This window comes from Ascaphus truei, chromosome 22 (genome assembly GCF_040206685.1).
Source record: "Ascaphus truei isolate aAscTru1 chromosome 22, aAscTru1.hap1, whole genome shotgun sequence".
NCBI classification, from domain to species: domain Eukaryota; kingdom Metazoa; phylum Chordata; class Amphibia; order Anura; family Ascaphidae; genus Ascaphus; species Ascaphus truei.
The window spans coordinates 13,295,296-13,308,599 of NC_134504.1; the positions used below are offsets into that span (position 1 = coordinate 13,295,296).

Here is a 13,304-nt window from a genome sequence, read left to right on the forward strand (position 1 = left end):
GAGACAGCTCAGTGACCGCAGGCGGGGGGAGGGTCAGGCGCTGACCCCGCGGTTTGCAGGAGGTTTAGGCAGTTATTACGGGGGGAGCTGTCTGTGCCTCCACCTCTCATTCTTTAGGGCGACGCAGACAGATATAGAAGCTGAAGCCCCGAGACGCAGAATAATTACCCGCAGCAGATATTTACCCCGCGGCCCCCGGGGTACTGTCTCTGCATTATCCCCACATGTCATATCCCAGGGGCGGCCTACTCCCGTCTTCAAGGGCCCCCAACAGGTCACCAGGGTAGCCCTGCTTCAGCACAGGCGGTGCAGTCGAAGACTGAGCCACCTGTGCTGAAGCAGGGATATCCCTAATACCTGGCCCGTGAGAACTGGAGCTGGCCGCCGCCTATAATAATATTTATGTATCCCCTATAATAATAATGACTGCAGCACCCCTGTACCCCCCTAATCGCCCTTCCCCTCTCTCGCCACCCACGCTCGTGTGTGTGTGCTGGTTATTGCCGACGTGTATGCGAGGGGCGGGTATCACGGCAGACGTACCTGCATAGAACTCCGGCCCATATACTGCTCCCACCACCGGGTTTAACTTCCAGCCTGCAAGATCCACGAGAGAGGTAAGGAAACGTGAAAACGTGGAAACGTGGCCACAGGACTCCGCCATCTCTGACACATCCCACGTATTTCGGGGTTAAGTAAAGGAAGTCGTGGGGTGCACAGAATACAGCGGTCAGAGTGCAGGGGGGCCACTACCAGGCATCGGGATATCCCCGCTTCAGCACAGGTGGCTCAGTTGAAGATTGACCCACCTGTGCTGAAGCAGGGATATCTTGATACCCGGCAGTGGCCCTTGAGGACTGGAGTTGCCCCCCCCCCCCGTCACAGTAACCAAGCCCACAGTCTTGTGGAAAAATGTGATAAGCAGCGCCTCTCTATAACACACAGCGCCTCTCTATAACACACAGCGCTGTTCTCCAGTGAGTGCGGCTGAAAGGCGTCTTAATGAGTAGCCCCACTTAGTAAACATGGGCCTGTATGTTCATGTTTGTAACGTCTATACAAACTGCCCCCCACAGAACAGCCCCCCTGGTTTCCTGTTCCCGATGAATCTTTTCACCCCCAATAATTATCCTAAATAAGCGCATCCCCGGCCCCCCACCCCTCCTAGGCGGGCGACGGCTTACCGTTCGTGTAAGGGTTAAGGGGCTTCTTGTTCGTCATCACCCGCGCTGTGGCGTTATTCACCTGTCACGGGAGACAGAGGGGGACAGATTCAGCAAGCGGGCGCCAAACGCGACGGACACAAGACCCGGGCGATCACACGATCAGCGGGACCCGTTTATATTCCCCCCGTATCTGGCTCGACCCCCCCCCCCGTACTATTAACACCTGCAGTGCCGGAGAATGACAGGCGGGACTTTCCCGCGCGTTTTGCGACGTTTAAAAAAAACAAAAAAACATACAGATACATTTACCCACAAGTGGCAATTTAAAAGGATTATCTGCCCCCAAAGATACGCAGGTTAACGCCTTCCAGGGGACAGACATCGGGGTGCGGAAAAGCCGATTGTGTGAGACGTGTCCTGCGTGTATACTCACTGCTGCATTAAACCCCAATCTGTATTATGCAGTCGCAGTAAAATGCTATTTTTTTTTAAGAGGCGATAACTCTTGTCCAAAAAGGTTTTGTTCCTTCCGCAAAGTTGGGCCGTTAATAGGAGCAGTTTTCGTGGTGGTTTATGGCGCAGTTAATCCCTCCGTCTCCTGATCGGCGGAGCGCCTCGGAAATTCATGTCAGCAAAAGCAGCCCCCATATATTTCGTGATGAGGCACCCCCCGCCAGGCGGAGCGGGGCGTGGGGGAGGTGATGCGGCAAACCACAGTGCAGGGATGTGCCAGGTGCCACGCTTTACCGTGTCCGGCCAAAGACGGAATTGTTGGAGGGATATTTTGCCTGAACAATTCGTGTAACCATCAAAAAAGGGGAAACGCAAAGAAATAACAGATACACAGCTCTGTGGGGGGGGGGGAGAGGGGGAGAGGTGGAGGAGAGAGAGGGGGGGAAGGAGAGAGAGGAAGGAGAGCATTGAGAGGGGGGAAGGAGAGAGAGGGGGGAAAGAGAAGGGGGAAGGAGAGAGGAAGGAGAAAGGGGGAGAGCATTGAGAGGGGGGAAGGAGAGAGAGGAAAGTAAAAGAGTAAGGAGAGAGGGATAGGGGTGAGTGGAGAGAAAAGGGGCGAGGGGAAGGAGAGAGGAAAGTAAGAGAGTAAGGAGAGAGGGGAAGGAGAGAAAGGGGAGAGGGGAAGGAAAGAAAGGGGCGAGGGGAAGGAGAGAGAAGGAAGGAAGAGGAGGGAGCATTGAGAGGGGGAAGGAGAGAAAGGAAAGTGAGAGACTAAGCAAAGAGGAGAGGAGAGGAGATAAAGGGGGTGAGGGGAAGGAGAGGGGGGAGGAGAGGAAGGAGAGAGGAAAGGAGAGGGGGCGAGGAGAGGGGCGAGGAGAGAGGAAAAGGAGAGGGGGCGGAGGGAGGAAAAGGAGAGGGGCGAGGAGAGAGGAAAAGGAGAGGGGCGAGGAGAGAGGAAAAGGAGAGGGGCGAGGAGGGAGGAAAAGGAGAGGGGCGAGGAGAGAGGAAAAGGAGAGGGGCGAGGAGAGAGGAAAAGGAGAGGGGCGAGGAGAGAGGAAAGGAGAGGGCGAGGAGGGAGGAAAGGAGAGGGGGCGAGGAGGGAGGAAAAGGAGAGGGGCAGGTGAGAGGAGAGGGGCGGGGGAGAGGAGAGGGGCGGGGGGAGAGGAGAGGGGCGGGGGGAGAGGAGGGAGGAAAAGGAGAGGGGCGAGGAGAGGAAGGGGGCGGGGGGAGAGGAAGGGGGCGGGGGGAGAGGAAGGGGGCGGGGGGAGAGGAAGGGGGCGGGGGGAGAGGAAGGGGGCGGGGGGAGAGGAAGCCGGCAGGGTCAGTACGAGTAGCGGGGGGTAAAGCGAGAGGCTGCTTCAGGTGAAGTATTCGGCTTCCGTTTGAAGCAGAGGACGGGATTAAAGCAGGAATTAATATCGGGGTCCCATCAGGGACATTAACCTGCTGCAATACAGAGTGACACTGAGTATTGTCTGAATGCTTCCAACTGTCTTAACTAGCTTAATCTCTGCAGAACAAAGACATACAAATATCGGGGGTCAAACTCAATTAATAGCAGCTGCACCCCCCAATATCCCAGCTGTGGCCCCCAATATCCCAGCTGTGGCCCCCAATATCCCAGCTGTGGCCCCCAATATCCCAGCTGTGGCCCCCAATATGCAGCCCCCAATATCCCAGCTGCGGCCCCCAATATCCCAGCTGTGGCCCCCAATATCCCAGCTGCGGCCCCCAATATCCCAGCTGTGGCCCCCAATATCCCAGCTGCGGCCCTCTAACCATCAATGTCCCTGCACCCTGGGAAGAGGTCTCCGGTGGCCGGTAATATGGATTTATAGGGGAAGTATACAGTCCGGCTGCCTCGTTCTGCACATCGGCTGCTGAGGGGGATTGGAATACTCCATACTATTATTGAATGCGCCATATTAACGGGATGGTGGGGGTGGGGTGGGGGTGAAAGGCCTCCCCTAAACGTTGCAATGCTGCAATAGGGTGAATTCTGTGATTAAACATTTTCTCCCTAATCCCGAAAATCGTCAGTCCCGGAAGCAGCTGTTCCTGAAACGCACACGCGTGACTGGCGTGTGCGTTCTAACATGCAGATATAAGGCCGTGAGAATGTGTCTGTCACAGGACTCGCGTGTAAGAAACGCTGCCCCGTTACCCGGCGTCCCCGCTCTCTGCCCCGTTACCCGGCGTCCCCGCTCTCTGCCCCATTACCCGGCGTCCCCGCTCTCTGCCCCATTACCCGGCGTCCCCGCTCTCTGCCCCGTTACCCGGCGTCCCCGCTCTCTGCCCCGTTACCCGGCGTCCCCGCTCTCTGCCCCGTTACCCGGCGTCCCCGCTCTCTGCCCCGTTACCCGGCGTCCCCGCTCTCTGCCCCGTTACCCGGCGTCCCCGCTCTCTGCCCCATTACCCGGCGTCCCCGCTCTCTGCCCCATTACCCAGCGTCCCCGCTCTCTGCCCCGTTACCCGGCGTCCCCGCTCTCTGCCCCGTTACCCGGCGTCCCCGCTCTCTGCCCCATTACCCGGCGTCCCCGCTCTCTGCCTCGTTACCCGGCGTCCCCGCTCTCTGCCCCCCGCTCTCTGCCCCGTTACCCGGCGTCCCCGCTCTCTGCCCCCGCTCTCTGCCCATTACCCGGCGTCCCCGCTCTCTGACCCATTACCCCGGCGTCCCCGCTCTCTGCCCCATTACCCGGCGTCCCCGCTCTCTGACCCATTACCCGGCGTCCCCGCTCTCTGCCCCCATTACCCAGCGTCCCCGCTCTCTGCCCCATTACCCGGCGTCCCCGCTCTCTGACCCATTACCCGGCGTCCCCACTCTCTGCCCCGTTACCCAGCGTCCCCACTCTCTGCCCCGTTACCCGGCGTCCCCGCTCTCTGCCCCATTACCCGGCGTCCCGCTCTCTGCCCCGTTACCCGCGGTCCCCGCTCTCTGCCCCCCGCTCTCTGCCCCGTTACCCAGCGTCCCCGCTCTCTGCCCCGTTACCCGGCGTCCCCCGCTCCTCTGCCCCATTACCCGGCGTCCCGCTCTCTGCCGCCGTTACCCGGCGTCCCCACTCTCTGCCCCGTTACCCAGCGTCCCCGCTCTCTGCCCCATTACCCGGCGTCCCACTCTCTGCCCCGTTACCCGGCGTCCCCGCTCTCTGCCCCATTACCCAGCGTCCCCGCTCTCTGCCCCCCGCTCTCTGCCCCGTTACCCGGCGTCCCCGCTCTCTGCCCCGTTACCCAGCGTCCCCGCTCTCTGCCCCGTTACCCGGCGTCCCGCTCTCTGCCCCGTTACCCGGCGTCCCGCTCTCTGCCCCGTTACCCGGCGTCCCCGCTCTCTGCCCCGTTACCCAGCGTCCCCGCTCTCTGCCCCATTACCCAGCGTCCCGCTCTCTGCCTCGTTACCCGGCGTCCCCGCTCTCTGCCCCCCGCTCTCTGCCCCATTACCCGGCGTCCCCGCTCTCTGCCCCATTACCCGGCGTCCCCGCTCTCTGCCCCGTTACCCGGCGTCCCCGCTCTCTGCCCCGTTACCCGGCGTCCCCGCTCTCTGCCCCGTTACCCGGCGTCCCCGCTCTCTGCCCCGTTACCCGGCGTCCCGCTCTCTGCCCCGTTACCCGGCGTCCCCGCTCTCTGCCCCGTTACCCGGCGTCCCCGCTCTCTGCCCCGTTACCCGGCGTCCCCGCTCTCTGCCCCGTTACCCGGCGTCCCCGCTCTCTGCCCCATTACCCGGCGTCCCCGTGCCCCATTACCCGGCGTCCCCGCTCTCTGACCCATTACCCAGCGTCCCCGCTCTCTGCCCCATTACCCGGCGTCCCGCTCTCTGCCCCATTACCCGGCGTCCCCGCTCTCTGACCCATTACCCAGCGTCCCCGCTCTCTGCCCCGTTACCCGGCGTCCCCGCTCTCTGACCCCCGCTCTCTGCCCCCGTTACCCGGCGTCCCCGCTCTCTGCCCCATTACCCGGCGTCCCCGCTCTCTGCCCCATTACCCGGCGTCCCCGCTCTCTGCCCCATTACCCGGCGTCCCCGCTCTCTGCCCCGTTACCCGGCGTCCCCGCTCTCTGCCCCGTTACCCGGCGTCCCCGCTCTCTGCCCCGTTACCCAGCGTCCCCGCTCTCTGCCCCGTTACCCAGCGTCCCCGCTCTCTGCCCCGTTACCCGGCGTCCCCGCTCTCTGCCCCGTTACCGGCGTCCCCGCTCTCTGCCCCCCGCTCTCTGCCCCGTTACCCGGCGTCCCCGCTCTCTGCCCCCGTTACCCAGCGTCCCCGCTCTCTGCCCCGTTACCCGGCGTCCCCGCTCTCTGCCCCGTTACCCAGCGTCCCCCGCTCTCTGCCCCCCGCTCTCTGCCCCGTTACCCGGCGTCCCCGCTCTCTGCCCCGTTACCCAGCGTCCCCGCTCTCTGCCCCGTTACCCCGGCGTCCCCGCTCTCTGCCCCGTTACCCGGCGTCCCCGCTCTCTGCCCCGTTACCCAGCGTCCCCCGCTCTCTGCCCCGTTACCCGGCGTCCCCGCTCTCTGCCCCGTTACCCAGCGTCCCCGCTCTCTGCCCCGTTACCCGGCGTCCCCGCTCTCTGCCCCGTTACCCGGCGTCCCCGCTCTCTGCCCCCATTACCCCGGCGTCCCCGCTCTCTGCCCTCGTTACCCGGCGTCCCCGCTCTCTGCCCCCCGCTCTCTGCCCCGTTACCCGGCGTCCCCGCTCTCTGCCCCGTTACCCAGCGTCCCCACTCTCTGCCCCGTTACCCAGCGTCCCCGCTCTCTGCCCCGTTACCCAGCGTCCCCGCTCTCTGCCCCGTTACCCAGCGTCCCCGCTCTCTGCCCCGTTACCCGGCGTCCCCGCTCTCTGCCCCCCGCTCTCTGCCCCGTTACCCAGCGTCCCCGCTCTCTGCCCCGTTACCCAGCGTCCCCGCTCTCTGCCCCGTTACCCAGCGTCCCCACTCTCTGCCCCGTTACCCAGCGTCCCCGCTCTCTGCCCCGTTACCCGGCGTCCCCGCTCTCTGCCCCGTTACCCGGCGTCCCCGCTCTCTGCCCCGTTACCCAGCATCCCCGCTCTCTGCCCCGTTACCCGGCGTCCCCGCTCTCTGCCCCATTACCCGGCGTCCCCGCTCTCTGCCCCGTTACCCAGCATCCCCGCTCTCTGCCCCGTTACCCGGCGTCCCCGCTCTCTGCCCCATTACCCGGCGTCCCCGCTCTCTGCCCCATTACCCGGCGTCCCCGCTCTCTGCCCCTCGTTCTCTGCCCCGTTACCCGGCGTCCCCGCTCTCTGCCCCGTTACCCGGCGTCCCCGCTCTCTGCCCCCCGCTCTCTGCCCCATTACCCGGCGTCCCCGCTCTCTGCCCCATTACCCAGCGTCCCCGCTCTCTGCCCCATTACCCGGTGTCCCCGCTCTCTGCCCCCCGCTCTCTGCCCCATTACCCGGCGTCCCCGCTCTCTGCCCCATTACCCAGCGTCCCCGCTCTCTGCCCCATTACCCGGCGTCCCCGCTCTCTGCCCCGTTACCCAGCGTCCCCGCTCTCTGCCCCGTTACCCGGCGTCCCCGCTCTCTGCCCCGTTACCCGGCGTCCCCGCTCTCTGCCCCGTTACCCGGCGTCCCCACTCTCTGCCCCGTTACCCGGCGTCCCCGCTCTCTGACCCCCGCTCTCTGCCCCATTACCCGGCGTCCCCGCTCTCTGACCCCCGCTCTCTGCCCCGTTACCCAGCGTCCCCGCTCTCTGCCCCGTTACCCGGCGTCCCCGCTCTCTGACCCCCGCTCTCTGCCCCGTTACCCAGCATCCCCGCTCTCTGCCCCGTTACCCGGCGTCCCCGCTCTCTGCCCCGTTACCCGGCGTCCCCGCTCTCTGCCCCGTTACCCAGCGTCCCCGCTCTCTGCCCCGTTACCCAGCGTCCCCGCTCTCTGCCCCATTACCCGGCGTCCCCGCTCTCTGCCCCGTTACCCGGCGTCCCCGCTCTCTGCCCCATTACCCGGCGTCCCCGCTCTCTGCCCCATTACCCAGCGTCCCCGCTCTCTGCCCCATTACCCAGCGTCCCCGCTCTCTGCCCCGTTACCCGGCGTCCCCGCTCTCTGCCCCATTACCCGGCGTCCCCGCTCTCTGCCCCATTACCCGGCGTCCCCGCTCTCTGCCCCATTACCCAGCGTCCCCGCTCTCTGCCCCATTACCCGGCGTCCCCGCTCTCTGCCCCATTACCCAGCGTCCCCGCTCTCTGCCCCATTACCCGGCGTCCCCGCTCTCTGCCCCATTACCCAGCGTCCCCGCTCTCTGCCCCATTACCCGGCGTCCCCGCTCTCTGCCCCGTTACCCGGCGTCCCCGCTCTCTGCCCCGTTACCCGGCGTCCCCGCTCTCTGCCCCATTACCCAGCGTCCCCGCTCTCTGCCCCGTTACCCGGCGTCCCGCTCTCTGCCCCATTACCCAGCGTCCCGCTCTCTGCCCCGTTACCCGGCGTCCCGCTCTCTGCCCCATTACCCGGCGTCCCCGCTCTCTGCCCCGTTACCCGGCGTCCCGCTCTCTGCCCCATTACCCAGCGTCCCCGCTCTCTGCCCCATTACCCAGCGTCCCGCTCTCTGCCCCATTACCCAGCGTCCCGCTCTCTGCCCCGTTACCCGGCGTCCCGCTCTCTGCCCCATTACCCGGCGTCCCCGCTCTCTGCCTCGTTACCCGGCTCTCTGCCCCGTTACCCGGCGTCCCCGCTCTCTGCCCCGTTACCCGGCGTCCCCGCTCTCTGCCCCGTTACCCGGCGTCCCCGCTCTCTGCCCCATTACCCAGCGTCCCCGCTCTCTGCCCCATTACCCAGCGTCCCGCTCTCTGCCCCATTACCCAGCGTCCCGCTCTCTGCCCCGTTACCCGGCGTCCCGCTCTCTGCCCCATTACCCGGCGTCCCCGCTCTCTGCCTCGTTACCCGGCTCTCTGCCCCGGATCTCCAGACAGCCAAATATTTAGACTTTATGTGCAGAGAATGTTTGGGAGATGCTATGCCACTATACACAGCACAGTACTGAGATGCACAACACAATACCAGGGTAGGTACACAGCACAATGCTCGGGTAGGTACACAGCACAATGCTCGGGTAGGTACACAGCACAATGCTCGGGTAGGTACACAGCACAATGCTCAGGTAGGTACACAGCCCAATGCTCAGGTAGGTACACAGCACAATGCTCGAGTAGGTACACAGCACAATGCTCGGGTAGATACACAGCACAATGCCCGGGTAGGTACACATCACAATGCTCGGGTAGGTACACAGCACACTGCTCGGGTAGGTACACAGCACAATGCTCGGGTAGGTACACAGCACAATGCTCGGGTAGGTACACAGCACAATGCCTGGGTAGGTACATAGCACAATGCTCGGGTAGATACACAGCACAATGCTCGGGTAGGTACACAGCACAATGCTCGGGTAGGTACACAGCCCAATGCTCGGGTAGGTACACAGCACAATGCTCGGGTAAGTACACAGCACAATGCCCGGGTAGGAACACAGCACAATGACCAGGTAGGTACACAGCACAATGCCCGGGAAGGTACACAGCACAATGCTCGGGTAGGTACACAGCACAATGCCCGGGTAGGTACACAGCACAATGCTCGGGTAGGTACACAGCACAATGCTCGGGTAGGTACACAGCACAATGCTCGGGTAGGTACACAGCACAATGCCCGGGTAGGTACACAGCACAATGCCCGGGTAGGTACACAGCACAATGCTCGGGTAGGTACACAGCACAATGCTCGGGTAGATACACAGCACAATGCTCGGGTAGGTACACAGCACAATGCCCGGGTAGGTACACAGCACAATGCTCGGGTAGGTTCACAGCACAATGCTCGGGTAGGTACACAGCACAATGCTTGGGTAGGTTACATAGTGACATATAGTTACATAGTTACATAGTAGATGAGGTTGAAAAAAGACGCACATCCATCAAGTTCAACCTATGCTAAATTTAGACAACAGATACTTTATCCTATATCTATACTTACTTATTGATCCAGAGGAAGCAAACAAAAAACCCCAGTGTCACATCATCCAATGATATCTCATAAGGGGAAAAATAAATTCCTTCCTGACTCCAAGAATTGGCAATCGGATTACTCCCTGGACCAACATCCTTCCCATGTATACTTATTTGGCATATCCCTGTATACCTTTCTAAAAAGATGTCCAACCTTTTTTTTGGAACACATCTATTGTATCTGCCATCACAGTCTCCATGGGTAATGAATTCCACACTGTAACTGCCCTTACTGTAAAGAACCCTTTCCTTTGTTGCTGGTGAAATCTCCTTTCCTCCGACCTTAAAGGATGGCCCCGAGTCCTTTGTACTGCCCGTGGGATGAATAGTTCTTTTGAAAGCTCCTTGTACTGTCCCCGAATATATTTGTATATAGTTATCATATCCCCTCAGACGCCTCTTTTCTACTGTAAATAAATCTAATTTAGCTAGTCTCGCCTCATAAGTTAGATTGTCCATCCCCTTTATTAATTTGGTGGCACTTCTCTGCACTCTCTCTAGTTCCATAATGTCTTTTGTTAGGATTGGTGCCCAAAATTGTACTCCATATTCAAGGTGTGGTCTTACTAATGCTTTGTAAAGGGGCATCATTATGTTTACTTCCCTTCCATCCATTGCCCGTTTAATGCAAGATAAGATCTTGTTTGCCATTGCAGCTACTGAATGACTTTGGGCACTATTGCTAAGCCTGCTGTCTACAAGCACTCCTAAATCCTTCTCCATCAAGGATTCCCCCAATGTATCCCCATTAAATGTGTAAGTCGCCTTTTTATTCTTGCATCCCAAATGCATAACCTTACATTTATCTGTATTAAACCTCATCTGCCATTTACCTGCCCACGTTTCCAGTCTCTCCAAGTCCTTCTGGAGAGAAATTACATCCTGCTCTGATTCTACTACCTTACACAATTTAGTATCATCAGCAAACCTCAAGGTCATTATTAAACGAGTTAAAAAGCAGGGGTCCCAGTACCGATCCCTGAGGTACTCCGCTCACGACTTTAGCCCAACCTGAAAAAGTTCCATTTATGACAACCCTCTGTTGTCTGTCCTTTAACCAGTTTTCAATCCAGGTGCATATATTATTACTGAGTCCAATTTTCTTTATTTTGTACACCAAACTCTTGTGTGAAACTGTATCAAAAGCCTTTGCAATATCTAAGTAGACCACATCAACTGCATTACCCTGGTCTAAATTCCTACTTACCTCCTCAAAGAAACAAATAAGGTTAGTTTGGCATGATCTATCCTTCATAAATCCATGCTGACTATTACTAATAATTTTGTTTTCCATTAAGTATTCCTGAATATTATCCCGTATTAAACCTTCAAGTAGTTTCCCTACTATTGAAGTCAGGCTTACAGGTCTGTAATTCCCCGGGTGTAATCTAGCTCCCTTTTTAAATATAGGCACCACATCTGCTTTACGCCAATCTTGTGGTACTGAGCCTGTGGAAATGGAGTCCTTGAATATTAAATATAATGGTTTGGCTATTACTGAGCTTAACTCCTTGAGAACTCATGGATGTATGCCATCGGGGCCAGGTGCCTTATTTACTTTAATTTTTTCAAGCCGCTTATAAACTTCTTCCTCAGTTAACCAATTGGTCATTAATATGGAGGTTGTGGCTTCCTCCTGTGGCGCTGCTATTGAACTTGATTCTTCCCTGGTAAACACAGAGGCAAAGAATTTGTTTAATACCTCAGCTTTTTCCTTATCTCCAATAATCTGCCTGCCCATCTCACACTGAAAGGGTCCTATATTTTCTTTTCTCATAGGTGCACAGCACAATGCCCGGGTAGGTACACAGCACAATGCACGGGTAGGTACACAGCACAATGTTCGGGTAGGTGCACAGCACAATACTCGGGTAGGTACACAGCACAATGCCCTGGTAGGTACACAGCACAATACTCGGGTAGGTGCACAGCACAATACTCGGGAAGGTGCACTGCACAATGCTCGGGTAGGTACACAGCACAATGCTCGGGTAGGTACATAGCACAAAGCCCGGGTAGGTACACAGCACAATGCTCGGGTAGGTACACAGCACAATGCTCGGGTAGGTACACAGCACAATGCTCGGGTAGGTACAAAGCACAATGACCGGGTAGGTACACAGCACAATGCTCGGGTAGGTACACAGCACAATGCTCGGGTAGGTACACAGCACAATGCCCGGGTAGGTACACAGCACAATGCCCGGGTAGGTACACAGCACAATGCTCGGGTAGGTACACAGTACAATGCTCGGGTAGGTACACAGCACAATGCCCGGGTAGGTACACAGAACAATGCTCGGGTAGGTACACAGCACAATGCTCAGGTAGGTACACAGCACAATGCTCGGGTAGGTACACATCACAAAGCCCGGGTAGGTACACAGCACAATGCACGGGTAGGTACACAGCACAATGCCTGGGTGAGGTACACAGCACAATGCCCGGGTAGGTACACAGCACAAGCTCGGGTAGGTACACAGCACAATGCTCGGGTAGGTACACAGCACAATGCTCGGGTAGGTACACAGCACAATGCTCGGGTAGGTACACAGCACAATGCCCGGGTAGGTACACAGCACAATGCCCGGGTAGGTACACAGCACAATGCCCGGGTAGGTACACAGCACAATGTTCAGGTAGGTACACAGCACAATGCTCGGGTAGGTACACAGCACAATGCTCAGGGAGGTACACAGCACAATGCTCGGGTAGGTACACAGCACAATGACCGGGTAGGTACACAGCACAATGCTCAGGTAGGTACACAGAACAATGCTCGGGTAGGTACACAGCACAATGCTCGGGTAGGTACACAGCACAATGCTCAGGTAGGTACACAGAACAATGCTCGGGTAGGTACACAGCACAATGCCCGGGTAGGTACACAGCACAATGCTCGGGTAGGTACACAGCACAATGCTCGGGTAGGTACACAGCACACTGCCCGGGTAGGTACACAGCACAATGCTCGGGTAGGTACACAGCACACTGCCCGGGTAGGTACACAGCACAATGCTCGGGTAAGTACACAGCACAATGCTCGGGTAGGTACACATCACAAAGCCCGGGTAGGTACACAGCACAATGCTCGGGTAGGTACACAGCACAATGCTCGGGTAGGTACACAGCACAATGCCTGGGTGAGGTACACAGCACAATGCCCGGGTAGGTACACAGCACAAGCTCGGGTAGGTACACAGCACAATGCTCGGGTAGGTACACAGCACAATGCTCGGGTAGGTACACAGCACAATGCTCGGGTAGGTACACAGCACAATGCCCGGGTAGGTACACAGCACAATGCCCGGGTAGGTACACAGCACAATGCCCGGGTAGGTAGACAGCACAATGTTCAGGTAGGTACACAGCACAATGCTCGGGTAGGTACACAGCACAATGCCCGGGTAGGTACACAGCACAATGCTCGGGTAGGTACACAGCACACTGCCCGGGTAGGTACACAGCACACTGCCCGGGTAGGTACACAGCACACTGCCCGGGTAGGTACACAGCACAATGCTCGGGTAGGTATACAGCACACTGCCCGGGTAGGTACACAGCACAATGCTCGGGTAGGTACACAGCACAATGCTCGGGTAGGTACACAGCACAATGCTCGGGTAGGTACACAGCACACTGCCCGGGTAGGTACACAACACAATGCTCTGGGTTCTCTGGCAGAAACA

At 59.0% G+C, this 13,304-nt stretch overlaps 1 protein-coding gene across 1 annotated transcript in view; it reads right to left on the reverse strand.

The window, feature by feature from the left end:
• Nucleotides 1–13,304, reverse strand: part of RBFOX3 (RNA binding fox-1 homolog 3) — a 234,589-nt gene that overhangs the window by 303 nt on the left and 220,982 nt on the right. Inside the window, exons 7-8 of the mRNA XM_075579759.1 lie at nucleotides 1,185–1,245; nucleotides 544–597 (exon numbers count right to left, since the gene is read on the reverse strand). Coding sequence (XP_075435874.1) covers nucleotides 544–597; nucleotides 1,185–1,245 — 115 coding nt within the window. The remainder of the gene's footprint in view (nucleotides 1–543; nucleotides 598–1,184; nucleotides 1,246–13,304) is intronic.